The sequence below is a fragment of the Podarcis erhardii genome (assembly GCF_964252035.2).
Source record: "Podarcis erhardii genome assembly, chromosome: 1".
Lineage (NCBI taxonomy): Eukaryota > Metazoa > Chordata > Lepidosauria > Squamata > Lacertidae > Podarcis > Podarcis erhardii.
In genome coordinates, this window is record NC_138497.1 from 101,212,276 (window position 1) to 101,233,460 (window position 21,185).

Genomic DNA, 21,185 nt, shown 5'->3' on the forward strand with positions numbered 1-21,185 from the left:
CCTGAAGCACTATTTCTGGGTTAACGGAGTCTGTAACCTGAAGCGTATGTAACCTGAAGCGTATGTAACCCGAGGTACCACTGTATAAGGAGGAGAAAGTGGGTAATACCAAGACAATCCAGTCTGCCTGAAAGCATCCTGGATTGTTGTTTCTAGAAGATTAAATCAACTTTGTTTTAGATTCCAAGTTTAATTTCCTAAGGATAGTTCTCTGCTGATCTTATTAATGTGAGCAAGGAAGGATAATAACTAAACAATATATCCTCTCATAGTATTTAAATCCATTCCTACACATACTCACTTGGAATGCAATTGGGGGACTTTAATTAATCTGTTTTGCACTTTATCTATATATAATGGAATCCAACTGATCTGAAGGTTGGATTGCATAATTCTCCCATTTAGGAGTAGCTACAATCCTACACAGTGAAACGTGTATTCAGGCAAACATATATAGGCTCAGCCTGGCTTCGAATAGTCCAATGGGTGTAGGCTGCAGTTTTTGCTGAGGTCTTTAAACCCTGATGCATTTTAGCATCTGGAGCTGTCTGCAAAGTCTTAAGGGGATTCAGCTGCAATCACGACAGCTTCCAAAATAATTTTATGGAGTTTGGAACAGATGTTCAGAGGCTTGAAGAATTTGCACACATTTTACCATTTTCAGAACAAGACTAAATGGGTAGCACTCACAGGTGAATCATCTTCCAACCAATGGGACTAGAAGCTCAATCCAGAGCCTTTATGTAGTTAAACTTAGTTCTAACGCATTAATGGATTTTATGAAGAACTAACTCATTTTTAATAAGAGATACAGATGGTGTTCTTTGGTGATGGGAAGGCTTGCAATATGAAGTGGGCACTGAAGAGATTTCAGCACAACATTTTGTCAAGATGTGGCAGAAGGTCTGACCTTATGAATGATATCCGTCCTGATGGGGGGGGGGTTAGAGAGTAAATATTTTAAGTGGCACTTGATAGAAAATTTGTGCAAACATCTTGCTACTGAGTAATGAGGTCCGTGAGTGTACATCCCACTTGCTGCTTTCAAAATAAACCGATTTCAATGCTTCAACATTTAACAAGCGCTTCAAATTGCAGTGTGGATTTTGATCTATGCCTTATTCTTCTTGCTCATATATTTTCTAGGATACCGAGAATGAGCTGTGGATAAAAGCGCATTATCAAAAGTGTGAAAGAGGAACAAATAGATTCTTCTATATCTCCTTAAATAAAATGAGCAGCATTCATTCATTCATTCAAGCAGAATTTGTTTTCAGCACACAATTACTTTCAGAGAGTGATGGGAATTGAAGCAATTTGTGGGGGAAACACTGGTCCCCCCCCCCATGGTCCTTTACTGCCACGACGTAAGACAGGTTAAAAAAAAAAAAAAAGGTCTACTCCTCTACACAGCTTAGTTTTGCTTACTTCCCATCACAAGCAGATTTCCTAGATATCATCATGTAGTAGGATGTATTAGGATGAGCATCAAATAATGTTTCTAGTGAATTGTTGTGCAAGGATGGAGGTGGTTTGTCCCTATCCTTTCAGCTTGTGTTATATCATATCTTCCAATACCTTTTCTGTACAATATTTCCTTGTGGATGTGGAACTGCTGAATCTTGTGATGATGGAGGCCTGTCTGTTCTTCTGTTAACAATGGCTCTTCCTGTCAGTTCTCGTGAGAACTCAATGGCTCTCCCTCATTTTAGAGTCTTTCGCTGAGACTTTATGTGGTCACTGCTCTTTCAGGATCAGAAAATAATTTTCCTCCCAGTCTCAACTGGCTCTAGGTTGTGAGGTTCTTGACTTTCTTCCAGTGACAAGCAGGCTTTCTTCTTAGGCGTTAAGTCACACAACTTGAATGGAAATGGCATTGGACATAAGACGACCCTCATATAGGATCATGAGGTCATGTACCAGCTCCTGGTCATAACTCGGGGGGAGATGAGCCTGTCATCACTCACCTCAGACTGCTAGTGGGATCCCAGATGCACAACCTGTGCTATATCAGGTCTTCCCTACTAGTTAACTCCTGTGGATATTCCTCAGCTGGGATGGATTTTCTTCAGACCAAACAAAGGAAGTTGGAAGTGGATACAGATCCATGCCATATATGCCACTAATACTGCTTACTTTGTTATAATCTATAAAGTTGTGGTCTGTTTTAACCCACACATATGTTATTTTGTCTTGTTACCCAATCCTTGCCCCTGAGATAGCCTAACATGCCTATCCTACAAATGTGTATCAGCTGGAGACAATTTAAAGGGAGCTGAAGGTGATACGATGGGGCGCAGTTTAGTATACCCATATTTTCTATCACTGTCATCTCTGGATAAATATATTTAAAAATATATAAAAATATATAAATTGTCCAGTAGCACCTTAGAGACCAACTAGATGGTCTCTACTTAGTTGGTCTCTAAAGTGTTACTGGACAATTTTATTTTTTTATTATTTTTATATATATTTCGACTGTGTCAGACCAACATGGCTCCTACCTGAATCTCTGGATAAAAAGGTTTTGAAGTCTATGGGGTACAGAGACAATAGTGAGATAAATATGATCAATGCCAGTATTGTATCATCTTGAATGCTTGGGCAGGGGGCTAGCATTAGCTTCTAAGTAGAAGGTAATAAAATGTTCTTGGACATAAATATGGGTTAGATCCATAGAAGCATGGGCCAAAGGAACACAGTTCCTAGTGCTACTCTGCAAAAGCTTGTACAAGATTCTACTCAATGCTGTAACAGGTTGGTTATATAGGAGTTCTGAAGCTTTGGGTTCTGTAAGAGATTGCATGAGCTTTTGTGGAAATGAATGAACATAGTTGGATTTAGTTTCACTTTTCTTGTGTAGCACTTTGGTGCAAATTGTAACACATTTCTTCAGTGAGCAAAAGACAGCTTCCACAGGTGGAAGAATACCATTGGATCTAAGTCTATGTGATCTGTTGAAAAAGCTTAGGACAATTAAATTTATTGTCGTCTTAAGAGTATTCTCTGTGTTAAAATCTTCAAGGTGTGCTTTAAAATTGTGAATTATCTTTGTTCCATGTCCCTTTGAATGTGTGTCCGTTCCCACACCTACAGACATTTTTCTTCTTATCTTCTCCAATATATATCACAAGATTATTCAAAGGAATAACACTAGAGTTCCTCAGACCCTTAAGTTCTCTTTGTTCATTTCAAGAAGAAGGACTTCTGTATTGCCATTAGATTTTTATTTTTTTTTAACAAACTCTCAGTAGTAGTGAAATCCTTATGGGATATTTCTAAAAGTTAAGTTTTATTTCAATAGCACCCGCATGGCTCAACTTGAAGGATAAAGTCATTCAAGACATTGCCGTATACAGAAAGTTATGAGGGAATGTCCTATTGATAACAAGAATAAGACAAGCGAAAGTCCTAGGCACTTTCATCTTAGCAGAAGGAGGGAAAAAGTATGTATGTTCTGCTTTCTGAAGTGAAGCTATCTCTCAACAGTGAGCGGTTCTGTCAGAACATCAAGTCATTCAAGATGAAGCATAATGTGAAAAGTTATTTAGGGACATCCTGCTGACAATAAGAATACGTTACGGGACAATGCAATACCACTGTAGCGGTAACGTTTCAGAAAATATATATTAAGATACTTTTCTTTTTTTATCAAAGAGTTGTAGCGTAGTTTTATCTAAATAAGACCAGCAGAAAGGCTGCCCAAACATCCCTTTTCTTCTTCTTCCCCAAAGTGGCACGTCTGCTTATTAAAAGAATTACTTGGTGATACAGATGTCACCCTTTTGACTCATGAAGAAAACACTATTTATAGGGCAATGAATCCAAAATAAGCTCAGCAGAGCATTATAGTAAAATGTACAGACAAAAGATGTTGCATGTACCAAAAAGATGTCCCAGGTGGAGGTATTTATGGGAAAATCACAAAAAATAATGAGTGGCCACTAACGTTTGACCTTAATGGATTTTAAACATTAGCTTGTTTGCATCACAGAAGCTTGAGTTCCAATCTGCTAAATGGCCTGAGAAAATAGAATTCACATCAGTCATGCACATTCAGGTCAAGTTACAATCTTGGAGACTCAGTTTCCTAACTCTAAAGCAGCGCTCCCAAAAACTGAATGGGGTTGTGTTTCTTTTGCCATCATCACAGTGTGTGTTTTTTAATGATAGTAGTTTTCTAGATTTTTATTCTGTTCTGTAATGCAGGTGTGTTCAACATAATGTAACCTTCCGTCTTCCGATAAGGAAATGATTCATGCTTCAGATACAGTGGAAAGTGTTTGCTGAAAGTGCCTAATTATATAAGGTATAAGAGCAATATTCATTTTTAAAATCTTGTTTAGGTCTACAACTAAATGTATGTTTTGTTAAATGTCCAAAGGAATGCCTAACTTATGGTTCTCATGCAGTATGTGACTGCGATCCTGAGTTCCCTTTTGTGAATGGAAAGGCTTCTTCCATGCACAAAATGATGTGTCATCCTGTGAAGGTTCTTGCTAGTGAAATGTGCAGGGGAGAGTGATTTTACTCAGTTTCCCCTGCAGCCATCCCTCACCTCAATATATCAGATTGTTAGGGGCATGGGAGCAAGGGCTGCAGTGGGAAAGGAGAAGTTGTAAGAGATCAGTCACCCCTTCTGCCAGCAGGAACATTCAGTGAACATATGAGCCTGCTAGATCAGGTTAATGATTATGGGGGCTCTGAAAGCAGGACCTGAACACATCAACGCTCTCCCCACTTGTGATTTCCAGCATTCAGAATGCAGCCTGGTTGCTGCTGAGCTTCTAGTAGCCACTGAGCAGACCTCTGCCCATGGAACATTCCTGCCCATGGAAAGAAACTCATGGTTCAAACCTGTAAAAACAGCCACAATAAATCCTCTGCAGCTTTTTTCCAATCTTCAAGATAGCCAAGAGCAGTTCTTCAAACGATACAGTTTTTCACCCTCCCACAAGTACCTGAAATGTCCTCCCTGTATTGTGGAACCATGTCAAGCTCAGGTCGATACTGTGAGAGACAAACCTTTAGCTTGAAAGGATGGAGCTTCCACCTATACCACAGAAATGGGCTTGATCTGAGTCTTTATAGGAGAACAGTGAAGCATCCCAACTATTCCATGTAAGCCATTCATATGGAAAATGTAACAGATACATATACAGAAAAATGTTCAACCTCTGTCTAACTGAATCTGTGGACATACTGAACAAGTTGAATTCTAAGGATCCTCAGTGTCAGAAAGTGGCTGGGCTGCATGCCTATTTATATATTTTACTGCTAAAGCAATATGAAATTTCACCTTTAAGAAACCCACTCACATTTTGACAATGACTTCTCTTCCTAGGGAAGTGAATAAACATGAAGTGGCTTTTAAAAGACAACAACTGTCTAAATCAGATATTCCTTAAAAGCTGCTATTAGTTCCATGTAACATTATGCTAATATGCAACTACAACCTAAGAACTGCTAAAGAGTTTCTTCCTGCACACAATTATATTGAAGAATCCAATTATATGTTTAAATAATGACCTTGTGCCTCTAGGCCTAAGCAGTGCTTTGTGCTTCTTTACTCACACAACAGTTTCTTCACTTACCAACACAACCTATTGAAAAAAGTTCAATTACATTTATGAGCTATTGAATTCTGCCTCAGTGTTTGGCTACTAATATCTGACAGAAAGATTGCTCACATTTACTATATATGTGACAAGCATTCTCCTTAATAAATACGCTGTATTTTTGTTAAGCAAAATCTATTAAGTAGTGTCTGACAAATTTATAATTATTTAAATATGTATGTTGGCCAAGTACCAATATCACGAGGGTGCCTCTGCCTGTTAAGAGTAGGGCAGAAAGGAAAATGTACAGCTTCCTCCTTCACTGCACCACTCTGAAAGACAAAACTGTAGCTGGTGAAATTCAGCCTTCTTTACAACGCTTAAAGGCACAGGTCCTGGTAACTCAGGTGGCAGTCCTTGTAAGGGCTGGGTGACAACCTCCCTCCCTCTTATTTTCCTGGCAGCAGCACTCTCCCTCCCTGTGTGAGTTGTTTGTCGCTGCAGAGCAATGTAGGAGTGTTTGGCTGATCCACCTGTTTGTGGGTTGTTGTTTTTCTGCCTACTCCATACCCAAGTGTCTCAGAAAAACCAGGACATCCCATTTGTTTCATATGAGAGCACAGTTCCTTGCAGATGATGGGGTTGTGGAGACGATGTACCAAAGGCAAACGCAAGTTTAAGAAAGTCATGGAAACAAAATACAAATACACACTTCTGTAGCAAACTTCCCTCTGAATTATACTTGTTCTGATTGCATCCAAAAGTGGTTGATAAAAGCTGTCTCTTCTGTACCCTACATATGACAGAAACAAACAAACAAACAAAAGATATTGCATTCCCTGTCTTTTATCTTGTTTGTCAGCACTGGACCATCCCTCTGGTTCTGGAAAGCCTTTCATTTTCAAGGGCTTAGGGACAATACAGCATTCTGTGGTCATGTGTATCTCCAGTTTCTATGGTAGAGTTGGAACCATTAACACATTTGCTGGCCTTAGCCAAAGTACTGAATTATAGCCATAGGCTCTCTGTCTACAAAACAGGGAACAGGGATTATGAAAAAGGGTGAAGTCACCTACTTTGGGAGGGAGGAACTCAAGTGGTGGAGCAAGTCATTTTAAAATGTTGGCCTGGGGCAGGTTGGGATTTATCCCTATACTGTTGTTAGCTTCCCATTTACTTCAGTTAGGCTAACGGGGGCGGGGGGGGGGAGATTCAGAATATTGTTTTGTTTTTAATCTAAACATACACAGAGAGAGACAACAGATTATAGCAGGTTCCAGAACACCTCACATGCCTGACCATGTATTTGTTGAGATTATATAATGTCGGGTGCCTCATATACCTTATGCAGGTCTACTATGAGTTATAACATTACCAGGGGGCAGAAGGGACATTGAGATTTGGAGCATTAAAATGTCTCTATATATGCTGACAGTGATAGACCTTTAACAACTAACCTATAGTAAAATATTGTTTAATGTCAAAATAAATACACCTACACCTACCAGGTTCGTCTTGTGTTTTTAAATGTCTCATGGACCTTTAAGGTTTTCAGGGTCCATTAATGATAAATTTTGAAATTTTGTATTAATTAACAAGTTTTAAAACACACACACACACACACACACACACACACACACTTCAAAGCACAACTGGTTTCAAGCTCAATGTCAGGAGTATACACTATATTACAAACTAATGAAGATAATGAGAGTTTTGTTTTAACTTCATTTGGAAAGATGAACAAAATATTATGAACAGAATATTATGCCATTTGAGGTTAAAAAGTGAATGCTAATTAAGGTTCCTGTGTACCTTCTCAACATTAGATCAGTACATAGTCCCTGTAATTACAGGAGAAACACTCACAGGAGTTAGTATTAAGTTTATGCAGATTTATAACTTTTGGCAGAATTGTTCCTTTAAAGTGTAGCAGAGAGTTAGTCATAATTATACAAGAATTGAGCGTGGGAGAGAATAATTTGTACAGCACACTCTGCCTCAGCAAAACATCTTTGTCCTCTTATTTCAAGGACCATTGTTTTTAATAAAGGGTGAAAACTAATAAAGAAATGCTCCCTCCATTCATTTTACTCATAAAATATAAAATCCGAGGGTAATCATGTTGAAACCAGGTTAACATACTGTATATGCCTTTCTGTTTATTTTTAATGATGTTGCAAGGTTGTATTCTTCTATTCCTGCTTGATAGAATCCAACCTCTAGCCAGAGATCACCAACTTTTTTAGGCTCCTGGATGTATTTGAATTTTGGAGCAAGTGCCATTAGTACCTCCAATCTTTTATCTCTCTCCTCCCCCAGATCAGCCACTCCACCACATACAGTCAAATATAGAAAGTCTCTCACCACCAAAGGAACACAAGTGAACAGCAGAGAACCTGCACAAGCAACACTGACACCAAACCCTACATATATTAAGTAAAATAGAAACATCACCACCTGACCCCACCCCCACCCATCTTCCCCCCACCCCTACTCCTTTCCCCCTTTTCTTCCTAATTTCTCAACAAATGAAACTGATTTGTAAAAATGTTACATGGAAAAATTACAAGAGACATTGCACATACTTTTGTAAATCAAGAAAATCTTTAATAAAAATACATTTAAAATATATATATAGAAAGTGTGCACAAACACACTTTACTGTTCCAGGGTATCTGAGTAAAATGGTAACCTGACCCTTGAGAAGCACATACAGGTGAATAAGGAAGTGAGAAAGAGACACTCTTCCAACTTCCTCCTTCAGCTCTATGTCCTTTTCACAGGGGCAAAGGAAGCCACCTTCAGCACCTCATAACCAAGGGGGCAGTGAATGAAGGGGGTGGCTAAAAGGCTTCATGGGCACCAGGGCAAGACCTTAAGGCAACAATTATGCCCACAGGAGCCATGATAGTGACCCTGTATAGCAAATACAGCTGCATATTCTTGTGGAAGCAGCTGTTGGTTATGCCGCAGATAGGGCAACAGTTATAGTTTCTCCACATATTCTGCTCCCATACTGAAGTTGGAGTAAATGCAGAATTATGGATGGGAAGACCAAGGTGCATTAGAACAAAGATGGGGAACCTGGGGCCCTCCAGATATTGTCGAAACTGTGATCCCTGACCACAGACCATGCTAGCTGATCTAATGAGAGTTGTAGTCCAACAACATCTGGAGGTTCACAGCCTCCCCATCACTGGAGTGAAGCACAGTACATATTTCACACATCTTAAGTAGCTGGAGGCATGGTTTGGGCTGTGTTTTCAAGAGTTAACGGGAAATGTTTGAATCATACTAGTTTGGGATACTGTTATTTACTTAGGAGAAACATATTTGCTATGCAACCAATGGATGATGGGAATGGGAGGTCACATGCCCTTTGGTCAGCTGCATCACTGCTGATTGCTAAAAGGTATACAGGGAAGAAAGAGGTGGTCAGGTTGGTGTGGTGCGTATACACCAGCAAATGCAACATCACACTGCCTCCCCACTTCCTGTTATCAGCAGGGACACTACTGACCTGAGGTCAAAAGAGTGCCACCATCTCACTACACCATCAGCTACTTGTCCTCTGTATGTTTACTCAGATGCAAGTCTCACTGTAGTCAATGGATAATAGAAAACTGTGCATGCACACCAATTTATTGTGGTGGATTTTTCAACATATTCAGGTATTTTGCATGTATTCCTTTCCAACCCATCTTACTAATGAACACAAGGGCATACAACGGTGGGGTAGAAGATAGACTATGACTGAGTGACCCATGTGGAAGTCCCCACTCAGTCATGACACTCAAGAGGAGACACTCTTTCAGCCAAACAGAGCTCACAGCATTGTTGTGAGGATAAAAGAGGGCAGACAAACATGACCACAACCTTGAGTTTCTTGGAAAAGAGTAGCCTAGAAATGTAATAATATTTTAACTGCACGCATGAATGAAACACAGGTGGGGGGAGACATTTGATGGGATCTACCATCACATCAAGATCCTTTTTGAGATGCTTTTCACATCAGTTTGTGTGCATCAGGAAGCTGCACAGAATTAAAATATGTGAATGTACAGGGAGGTGCAGCAAACTGTCTTTACACTAATTCAGAAGTAATTTTAAGAATTCTCCATGTGTTTGTGGATGGTGCAGATATAAACAATAGTGGAATGGATTTAAGTAGGGGAACCCACTTATTCCTCTATGTAATCCTTCTGTAGAGATTTGCAACGAATGAGGTAATATAAAATAATAATAATAATAATAATAATAATAATAATAATAATAATAATAATAAATTTTATTTATATCCCGCCCTCCCCAGCTGAAGCCGGGCTCAGGGCGGCTAACAACAATAAAACAGTACAAAAGTACAGCACAAACAACACTCTAACATCATTCATTATAAAATTAATTAATTCAAGCCACTGGCAACCATTGGGCCAGAGCTCCACGAAGATTGCCGAGGGAGGGAGTCAGGCTGTGCCCTTGCCAAAGGCCTGGTGGAACAGCTCTGTCTTGCAGGCCCTGCGGAAAGATGTCAAGTCCCACAGGGCCCTGGTCTCTTGTGACAGAGTGTTCCACCAGATCGGAGCCACGGCTGAAAAAGCCCTGGCTCTAGTTGAGGCCAGCCTAACTTCTCTGTGGCCTGGGACCTTCAAGATGTTTTTATATAACCGTGATCATGCACATCTTCTCCCTGTGACTGTAACTGCATACATTCATAATATATATTAATAAAGCAAGAAGGAGATTTTGTAAGTATGAGAACAGACAACTCAATATTGAAGCACTGAAACAGCTTTATTTGAATTTGCCCATCTTACAGCCGCTGAGAATACTTCCCGTCAGATTGACAAGTTGAAGTTCCATGTGGCAGAGCACTGTACAGCTGGTTTTTGAATGTTCTGCTTCTAACACCCAAGTATTAATAATGAGATTGGAGCCCATCCTAAAAACACATCCAACAAGAGCATTTGCTGAAACGCTTTGGGATCAGATTTTTTTTTTAAAAAGAAGGTTCACAAACAAGGATTAAAAGAAAAATGGCTACGTTAATAACCCTGTCTTTATTGCATCAGCACAGAATAAGCCCATATTTGGTACACCTCAACTGTCTGTTAAACCACAGCAATTCTGTTTTAAAGTTGTTCCTGCATTTACTGACATGTTACTAAAGAAATAAAGCAATATTTCTCTTAGATGTGTGCATTCAAAAGCAACCCTTGACTAGTTTGTAGGTGTCTGGAAAATCATTTCCATAATTTTTATTCATGGTGTTTTCCTTAGTGGAATTCAAACTAGCTTTAGAAGAATAAGATAAACAAAGACATAATCTATGTGTGAAAGGGCTTGAGTTATGCGGCAAAGGCATCTTGCTGGTATAACATCTGTCTGCTTCCCTGTACAGTGTGTTTTCATGTCTGACAGTGCAATGCCTCTCACAAGCATCAGTACATTGTTTGCAGGAGAGATGGTTTGATTTGAACAGGCTATACTGAAGATAATGACACTAGAGACAAACAAACTAATAGTTCCCAGTTAGACAGCTGTACAACCCATCATAAAAAATCACCAGTCTCCAGCCATAGAGAGTAATTGTTGAGTTTACTGAAACAATTCTATTAGCAACACGCCCAATTTTACTAAAACCTAACAGACTTCACTGGATGCTGCATGTATTTCTAACATGTTGGGCAAAGACATCCAAAATATCTGATATACCAATAATGTTAAAGGCCTATATTGGCATGCTGCCACTGGGAGGAATAACATGCAGTTCTGCTTCTAAACTTCAGAGCCCCATGTAGCTTGGAGTTGCACACACACCAAACCAGACCCGGAGGTGATTTTTTGAGGCTCTTCTCTGACTGCCCCCACCAAATTTGGTGAGAGCTCACTACCAGAACACAGGCCTTTTGGGCGGTGGTGTGCCAGATATGGAATGCCTCCCCAGGTAGGTTCACTAGGTGCCATATTATGGTCCTTTTGATGTTCCCAGTCATTTTAAATTGATATTTTGGTGCTTTTAAAACACTGCTTTATATTGTTTGCTGCTGGTGGCTTTAGCTCTCCTCTTTCTGTTGTGATTGTTTGCTTTTTAAAAGGCGTTCATAAATTGTATTGTTCACCATTCAAAGAATATTAAGTAACTGGGTGGTACGCAAATGTATATATAAACAAGCACGGCACACTGTAGCACACCAACAGTGGAAAAAGTTGGGTGCAAGTTGACGATCCATGTCCTTTCCATTATATTTTCAAAATCATATCACAGATATTTGGCCCCACGTTCTCAAGCTGCATGGCTACCATTTTGTATACATTCGGGACCCATCCTCATTAGAGCCCAGCAGAACCCTTTGCCTGGCATAGCAGTGCCCTGCATGCCCAGGAGCCCATTTCATTGCTGTGACTGTAGTATCAGTGGAAGGACTGAGACCCAAGTTAGTTAACAAGTACTGACAATCCAACAGGTTGTTCTGCTGTCAAGGCTCAGCAAACCTATCTGCTGATGTCAACACAGTGGCTGGCAGGATTTGGAAGCAAAAGTTCCATTCCTATAAGGAAGCATGTCCCCATCTGAAAGTTTAACTTTCAGTACTCTAAAAAGGAAACTGTTAATATTCTGCATTTTTATTATTTTTTTAAAAGGAAGCTTGGTTGCCTAAAATAAACTTTGTGTATTGCTTTGATTAAGCAATCGTTTTTAATTATTGTGTCATCCCTACAAGATACTATTGTTACATTGGCAAAACTTGTAAGTCATCAACAACTCATAGTTATCTTAGATATGTATATTACCTAGTTTGACAAGCTGTGATATTATTCTATGGCTTCTAAGTAGGCTACATAGAACTGAAAAACTTTCATTAAGAAATTCTGACATATTCCACATTACCGACCCAGTTTCTCATAGATACTAATCCCATTCTCCTCCCCAATTTCACCAATCTCCCTTTTTATATTTATCTAAGACTTCTTAATGTAATCATTACTTTCCACTGCCGCCACCACCACCACCAAGTTCATTCCTAACCATAGTGTCTTACTTTGGATATTCTGCAGCCTACCCTGGAGAACTGATGTTAAACAATAACCATCGCCTGAATGGCTTCTGCAATCCATATAAAATGTTACATGGTGTAGAAATGTCACATCAGGCCCTCTTATGTTCCAAATCCTTTTTAGGTTGAGAATGTATGATTTGTTTAAACACGATGTGCGGATTCTTAATTTGCCCTGCAATTCTCCTCTTTTATCCAACATGACATAGTGATATGATGAGCTAGTTGATCCTAAGTGAATTTGATTTGGCGGGTATAATTTACAGGAATGTTGTCTTTTTAGGACTAGATTGATTGTAACTTAAACAGACATAGTACTTTATCACATAGGACTAAAACACTAGCAAGCAAAAACTGACACATGCACACACACAAACAACACACCAAAGCAAACATTAAAGCCGTAATTTTGAATGTGTAAATAAACAAGTGTCCACTAATCTCACATATAGTGAATATGGACCTTCGCTTTACATTCTATAGAAGGTTTTCAAATGTACTTGTATACCAGATGCAGTGATAATAATAATAATAATAATAATAATAATAATAATTTATTATTTGTACCCCGCCCATCTGGCTGGGTTTCCCCAGCCACTCTGGGCGGCTTCCAACAGAGATGAAAAATACACTAAAATGTCACGTATTAAAAACTTCCCTGAACAGGGCTGCCTTCAGATGTCTTCTGAATGTAAGGTAATTGTTTATCACTTTGACATCTGATGGGAAGCATTCCACAGGGCGGGCGCCACTACCGAGAAGGCCCTCTGCCTGGTTCCCTGTAACTTGGCCTCTCGCAGTGAGGGAACCACCAGAAGGCCCTCGGAGCTGGACCTCAGTGTCCGGGCAGAACGATGGGGGAGGAGACGCTCCTTCAGATATACTGGACCGAGGCCATTTAGGGCTTTAAAGGTCAGCACCAACACTTTGAATTGTGCTCGGAAACGTACTGGTTTCAACCTACAGTAGCTGAAATCTGGTCTGAGGCTTTAAAAGAAAGCTTGAGAGATTTTGGAATACACACCGGGGGTTGGGGCAGAAGATGCGATTGGGAACCAAAGTCCTTTTGGGATAAGATGCTTAAGGATTATATTCCATTCACTGATCTGACAGGATCCACATGTAACTTTCAGGATTTAGTTTTGGGAGGTGGTGAGTACTTACCTGTTTCCCCCCTCACTTTCTATCAAGTACGTTTCAACTGAAGGCATTTTTGAGGGCCAAAGTGTTGCCTTTCTTTTTTGGACAACCAGGCAATGATTTTTATTTTTTTTAAAAAATAAATAAATCTGCCTCACTTGTAATGTGCAGTACCTATTTAATTTTTGAGAGCCAGCTGGGAAATTGACCTAACAGGTTTTGGTAGTTCAATTACAGCAGAAACAAGGGACCAAAATAGCATAACTAAAAACCATTTGTACTTGTTCAAATGAGTTTTAAACAGGCGAGTAAACAATTTTGTATCTGGTCTGCAGAACACAAGAAAAAGAAAAGAAAAGTTTTTCACAATGTAAATTCAATTTCCTAAACAATTACATTTTTGAATGGGAATCTAATTAATTCCTTGTAAAGTAGATATGGAAATATTCAATGCATTCTCATTTCTTGCTTGCTTTGAGACTTGCACAGTTTAGGAAGCTATCCAAGTTAATGGGATTTGCTTTGCATCCATTCTGAAACAAGATATGCCATTTGAGTCATGCTGGCCACTAACCTTTCTGAGTTTAACAGCTATGAAGAAGAAAATATAAACCATTCTTTGATATATATACTTCAAACCAGCCACCACAACAAAATAAAGGAATCCTACATGTCCTTGTTGTTATTATTAAGCATATGGGTAAAATAAATAAATAAAGCAAAGAACCTTCACCCAACTATGAATGCACTGTATCCTTTATATCCAAGCAAACTAAGACAATTTCCTTCCTGTATGGGCTCGATCCGTAAGCCAGTCAAACTGGAATACTTGGACACCAGTTGCATCAAATACTTTTAATTTTCAGTCTTTGACTTAAACGGTTTATGAATCAAATGGAAAATATGAACAAATATAGGACCTTTCACCTGATCCTAAACATGTTTACTTTGAAGTAAATAATGATGGAGTGCCCCCCCCCCCAAGGATGGAAGCTCTAACACTGAACATGCATTAGATTATAGGACCACCACCTTTCAGAGCTCCTGTGCTTTTAAAAGCAGTGTGGTGGGCAGAAATGCATGAAAACTTGGTGAAATTTATGAAACTTGTGAATTTCTGTCTATTTTGCATCTTTTAAAGTTGCAAGAACCCTTTCAGAAAAAAAGTGGCAGCTCTTTTTTTCTTTTTTTTTTTAAAAAGATACTCATTTGAAATTAATGAGCCTTACATGTTCCAAGTAATGAGTTTAGAGTGAGGGATAACAAATCAACTGAAATCTGGTTTGATGATTAGGCAATAAGATTGGAACAGCTCTGTCCAACAAACATCTACTTGCTATTAATTTCACTGGGATCTGCTTCCAAATATATCCATTTGGTAGGTTTCATTGAAATAAATGGGCCTTGACTTCAGGGAGCTATATTTACTACTGAGACAGACATTTGCATAGAGTATTGGAAGGCAATCTAAGGCTACAATCCTATGTCCATTTCCCTGGCAGTAAGTCCCATTAAATTCAGTGGGAGTAAGCATGCACAGGATACATAAGCATCCTAAAGTTGAATATCCTGGATTAAACAAACAAACTCTTGTGTTGTGTATTGCTGGATAGTTTTATATAGTCCTGCATGAACACTGAACTGCTTAAATGAACACTGATGAAAAGGAGTGAATCCATAGGGTACTTTGAAAGCAATAGCTAGTCAATAGTTGCAGAATTATGCTGCTGAACAACTTTTACTTTCACTAAATCCTCAGCTAGTGCTGGATAGATTTGCAGAATGTGTGTGTCGGATTTCAGGGTATCAGAGAGATGCATCACTCACTGTTACTGCCTCTTCTTTCTGCCTGGTAGTAAAGCTATTGTTTCAGATGTATAGATAATTGCTGTCATATAAACACATCCATAGCTTTCTCCTCATTTACCTGGGAATCACAATTCCATGTAATAGCACAATTCTAAGACATGTCAACTAAGAAGCAAGTCTCACCAAGTTCAGTGAGGCTTACTCCCAGGTAAGTGTGCCTACACTGCATCCTAAAGCCTTCAGTTGACCCAGTTTCCTGACTCCTGTGTAGTACTATATGTCCTTGAGAACCTAAATACTTCGGGAGTATTCATAGCATATTCTGTTACACTTAAGCCTTTACTGATCAGTGGAGATGTAATTAGAATCTGGACGTTTTCCTGTAATGAACTGCATGGTACTTGACTACAATTTACAAAGTGTCAAACCAGCAGATACTCTTGATAGAAAGTTCACCTGATCTAGGCTTAATGTGTGTGTGTGTGTGTGTGTGTGTGTGTGTGTGTGTGTGTGTGTTTTAAAAACAGAGCCTGTATGGCAAATTTAGATGCTTTCAGCAAAAGGACATGGCCAAGTGTCCTTATAATCCTAACCACAGCCGTTCAGAAGCAAATCCCATATGAATTCAAAGGGGTTTAGTACGTGGGGTTAGGATTGCAGCCTGATCCACCTTAACGGGTCTGACCTCCAAGACAATGTGCATAAGATTGTACATAAATAAAGCATCCTAATGCCACATATATGCTGTGTGTGTGTGTGTGTGTGTGTGTGTGTGTGTGTAAGTAAAGGTGCAGAGGATCCAGGTGGGAGGCAGCCATCCAAAACACATTTCCTGCCAAGCAGTCCCATTGAAGGCTACAATTCTAAACGCACTTGGAAATAAATCCCACTGTAATCCACTGGGTTTACTAAGTAAATTCCTCAGGATCAGGGTGTTAATAAGCTATCCTACTCAGGATAACAGTGGGAGTCAGTTTACTCATTCAAAATCCTGCTGGATTGTATCTATGGCAATATTTAATTTTGCAAAACTGGCCAGGTGGAAAGGAAAGGGAACTTACTTCCATGCAAGCTATGTTAAAAATCAGGGAGTCAAGAGGAGCTTGGGAAAAGAGTAACCGGCTCCTTATTCGAAAGTGGTACAGGAGGAACCCCCGGCGGCCGAAAGGCTTCGTGAGTCCCAGAAAAGCGAGCGAGCGAAGTTTATGATCTATTGCGGTCCCCCACCCCCCACCCCCAATCTACCCGGCGCACAGCAGCCGCGCAAGAGCTAATATCATGCGCGGAAGCATGAAGTATGAAGGAACTGGAGGGGTGGGGAGATAGAAACTGGTCCTTGGAGAATGGGACCATCCTAGAAGCCTTACAGGGAGTATTTGAGGGGTGGGAATAAATAAATAATAATAATAATAATAATAATAATAATAATAATAATAATAATAATAATAATAATAATAATAAAGTTAAAGGGAGCCTGGAAGCAGAGCGAGTTCAGACCCAAGCGGGCTTTTTCAGGAGCTCTAAGGAAGAAAGCGAAAGGCGCTACAGAACCGAGCGAAGCTCAAACTCCCAGGGATGCAACACCATAATCTGCAGAGCCTCAGCCAAGTCAACGCCGCCGCCGCTGGAGAGGGAAAGACTTCGCTCGCTGGAAGGGGTGCAAGCATACAAGCATCTCTCCCCCCCACCCCCATACCTGATCTTGATCCCAGCCGAGTGGGAGATTATAGTTATTTTAAAAACAAACAAAAAAACAAGCGAAGCGCAAGATTGTCCCAGGGGCAGCTGGTCTGCAGGAGTCTTAAGTGAAGTTTGCGCTACTTTATCCAGACACAGAGCCGTCCCAAAAAAGAGAGAGGTGGGGTGGCACAGAAGAGGTGGTACAAACCATGCAAGTCAGACGCCTTACCTCCTTCGGCTCCCACTGCCAGGACCTTAGCAATAGGACATAATCCCGAGACGGTGAGGACGGCGAAAAGGAGAAACTCGGGCATGGTCGAGGGAGGGGAGTCTCGCGTCCTCCTGCTCCTGTTTCTCCTCCAGGCTGCTGCTGCTTGCTGCTCTTCTTCGCCCTCTTTGGCCGCCGCCGTTGCTCGGTTGCACCCTTCGCTTCAAATAAAAAAAGAGAAAGAAAGTCACTGAGCGGCAGCAGCAGCGGAGCCGACGACGAGGAGGGTGGCAGGCAGGCTGGCTGGCTTGCAAGAGAGCAGCGCGATTGGCAAATGTCACGGGGGTGGGATTGTGCGCCAGGAGCCCAGGCTGCGCTGCCTTGCCTTGCCTTGCCTCGCCTCGCCTCGCCTGCCCGCCTTCTCCGCTGCTTCCAGCAGGATTACGAGGTGGATGTGTGAGAGAGCCGCTTGTGTGTCTCGACTTCTCAATGCAGAGTACGTCTGATCTTACATCACGCAAGAGGGGCAGTCAGAAAGAGAGAGAGAGGACGAGAGAGAGAGAGATGCCAGAGGATGGGAATCTCACTGATTAATCACGGAAGCCGCCATCCTCCAGCTTGGGTGTCCACATAAATCATATCTATTACTTAGTAAGAGGCATTTAACACAACAAGCAGCACACCGCTTCAAATGGAAAGCCCTACAAATCAGACCGAGGCGGTCCAGCGAGGGGAGAGGAAAGTCAGCCGTCCACGGATCCCTTTGGGATCTAGGTGCGAGAGAGAATAGATCTGGGTGGAGAGAGAGGGAGAGGGAGAGCGCTCGCTCGCTCGCCTCCAGCAACAAAATCGGGCGACTGCCTCCTTCCTTCCCGAGAATAGGAGCGAGCCGTCTAAGTATCCCAAAAGCCAACAGAGGCAGGCAGGCAAGAATGAAGCCTTTTGGGAAGGGAAGCAAAGTCAGCTCGTTTTTCTTTTTGGGAAATGGCAAAGGAGGGGAGAGAGCGACGGGAGAGAGAACCCAAAGTTCTCAAAGGCAGCGCTGTAGGACACGTTGCAGAATGTTCATTTCCATTGCAAATTGACAGATAGGGTCGGGTCCTGCTGAGTGACTCAACAACAACAACAACAAAAAAGGTTTCTCACCTAGGAGAGGCCGAAACTCCAGATATGCTTAATAGTCCAAAAAGAAGCGGTGAGAGAATAGGGCAGCTTAATTAGGATGTATTACCTCTCCAATGCAGTAAGTGGAAGCAACTGGCTTCAGATTAGTGTCAAACTGCTCTTTAAAAAGTTAAGCGCTATCTCATACAGGGCTGGGCAGATTTCTGACTTGTAAGGTCTACTCTACTTGAACTCTCAGGCCCACCAAACGGAGACACGTGCAAAGTCGGGGCTAGCTCCTCCCGTTGTACCTTATGTTAAGAATTAGGGGACTTCTAGGGTTGCCATATTTTGAAGACCAAAAAAGGGGGCACATTTTCTGACTTCTACTTTTAACTATGGATTGCTATGACAACTCTCATTTTACCCATAAAAAACATGATGTGCATGCTCGACCCGGTAATTTGTAATCAGTACTAAAACCAGTGCATTTTCATTGCACCACCCACGCTGCCACCTTGACCCTCCCAGTAAGCAGCAGTGACTCACCTGTTGGGAGGGCAGGTAAGCATCTCCAACCTATGACACCATCTGATACTGGGCAGAACATTACATTTGTTCAATTGCATCATTACTTGCTTATCCCCAAGTTACTGGGTTGCTCCTAATAACATATTTTAAGATGCACTGCATAAGAGGCCAACCACACATGGTCTTCAGCATAGTTTATGTAGCCAAGGATAGCCTTGCTAAGTGTCTGGTGCACTGGTGATCGCAAGAGTTGGTTACTGTATTGCCCTTCATATGGGACTGCTGTTAAATTTGCCAGAAACCTGCAACTAGTACAGAACGCAGCAGCTAGTTTAACTGAGTTATGTGCCTGACTGTGGCACGCAACACCATTGCTAAAGGAAGTGTACTGGCTGCTGCTTTGCTATTAAGCCAGGTTTAAGGCTCTGGTGTTAACCTAAACAACGTGGAACCAAGAGAATGTCTTCTCCCATACAGAGCTGACCAGTTGTTAATATAATCTGCAGAGGTCCTCCTGATTGTGCCACAGCCTCCAAACATCCATCTGGCATCAACCAACACCCTTTCTGTGGGGGTACCTGCTCTCTTGAATGGTATCCCCATGCTAATTCTCTCTCTCTCTCTCTCTCTCTCTCTTTACCATGGCTTTTGCTTTCTACCATTACCAGCTGTTTACTGTCTACTTGATTATTATATAGACATTACATTTTATTATATTGTTGTACACTGCCTTGACATGCCCATATAACAGCTGGTATATCAATATTTTAATTTAATTGATTAAACATTGTCATGACTGCCATTCCATTGATATTTTAATGATAAATCATGGGTATCATGAAATATAATGCTGTACAATCATGACAAAGACACGGTTCTCCCCAGTTCCATTGACTTGAATAGAAACTCATTCACCTAGGTAGTTCTATTCCAAGCAGCCCTGAATAAGAACACCCTGTACCTATTTTCATTTTCAATTTATAAGGAAAGGTCAAGTGTCCTAAACTGATGTGTACAAGAAAAATGATTAAGAGCTCTCTCCCCAGCCACCTGTGTCCCTTTCCCAATCTGCTCTGGCAGGAAACCTAGAACAGAGGGCACACAAGAAGAGAGGCAGGCAAAATTATGCTGTGAGAGCAAAAGTCTTTCCACAAACAGAATTACCTCATTGCATACAGTCCCTTAGATGAGGAAACTGGAGACTCATGCAAATAGTGCATTAGATAATTCTGCATATGCAAGAAATATTAACAAAGAAAATGGCTTAGAAATGGAAGACACAACCTATTCTTGTTTGAAATGAATAACATGTGATAAGTAGACTAGATAGAAGACTAGTTTAAGAAACTCATCATGTGGCTTTGGCCAAGTCGCACCTGAGTTACCGTTATATGCATCCTAAGTATGCCTAAGGGGGGGGGGGAAGCACCTTCATATTAGGGCTTATCCTTACCTTTCCTCTGCTCTTTCCAGACATGGTCCACACTTTAAAGCTCTATGTCCAAGCAGACCTCCCTCCCTCCATTTTTGCTCTGGAGCTTTCCCCATGAAAACCTGCTCTTTAAAGTTCAATCAGAGCAAATGGCAGTCTGCTGAAAACCCAAATTGATGTTTGAGTGCTAAAGAGTGGTTTTTTTTCATGGGGAAAGCTCCCAGGCAAAAAAGCAAACACCACCACCATTTGGACACAGAGCTTTTAAGCACAGGCATGTGCCCGGAAAGAGTGGACAAAAAGTAAGCATGGATAAGCCCTTAGTCTTCATGACACATGTATTCCTTAATTTTGATGAGGTTTGAAGGGTCATGTGGGGTTTCAAGGCCCCACTCCAAAGTTTAATGAAAAGTTGATGCTTTTATTTTTGCAGCTTGTGTAGTCAATTTTATTACTATTGGAATGACTGGGATAGCTGGAGAACTATGTACATCAAGGTGATCTTTTAAATATGCTGCTTAATATTTTAGTTACTCTTCATGTCTGCAGATGCTTAGACCAGAACCATGCAAGTGCAGAAGAACAATATTTGCACAGTATACAACTTATCCACATTCTTAACATTACTACAAATGATATTAGAGGTCAATAGTGCCCTATAGGTT

The 21,185-nt window shown here is 40.8% G+C and overlaps 1 protein-coding gene across 3 annotated transcripts in view; it reads right to left on the bottom strand.

The window, feature by feature from the left end:
• Positions 1-18,123, bottom strand: part of LRP1B (LDL receptor related protein 1B) — a 778,324-nt gene extending 760,201 nt beyond the window's left edge. For all 3 annotated transcript variants that reach the window (XM_081869915.1, XM_081869916.1, XM_081869914.1), the window contains exon 1: positions 17,475-18,123. In XM_081869915.1, the coding sequence (XP_081726041.1) occupies positions 17,475-17,559 (85 nt within the window). In that variant the 5' untranslated portion in view covers positions 17,560-18,123. The remainder of the gene's footprint in view (positions 1-17,474) is intronic.
• Positions 18,124-21,185: the final 3,062 nt, after the last annotated feature.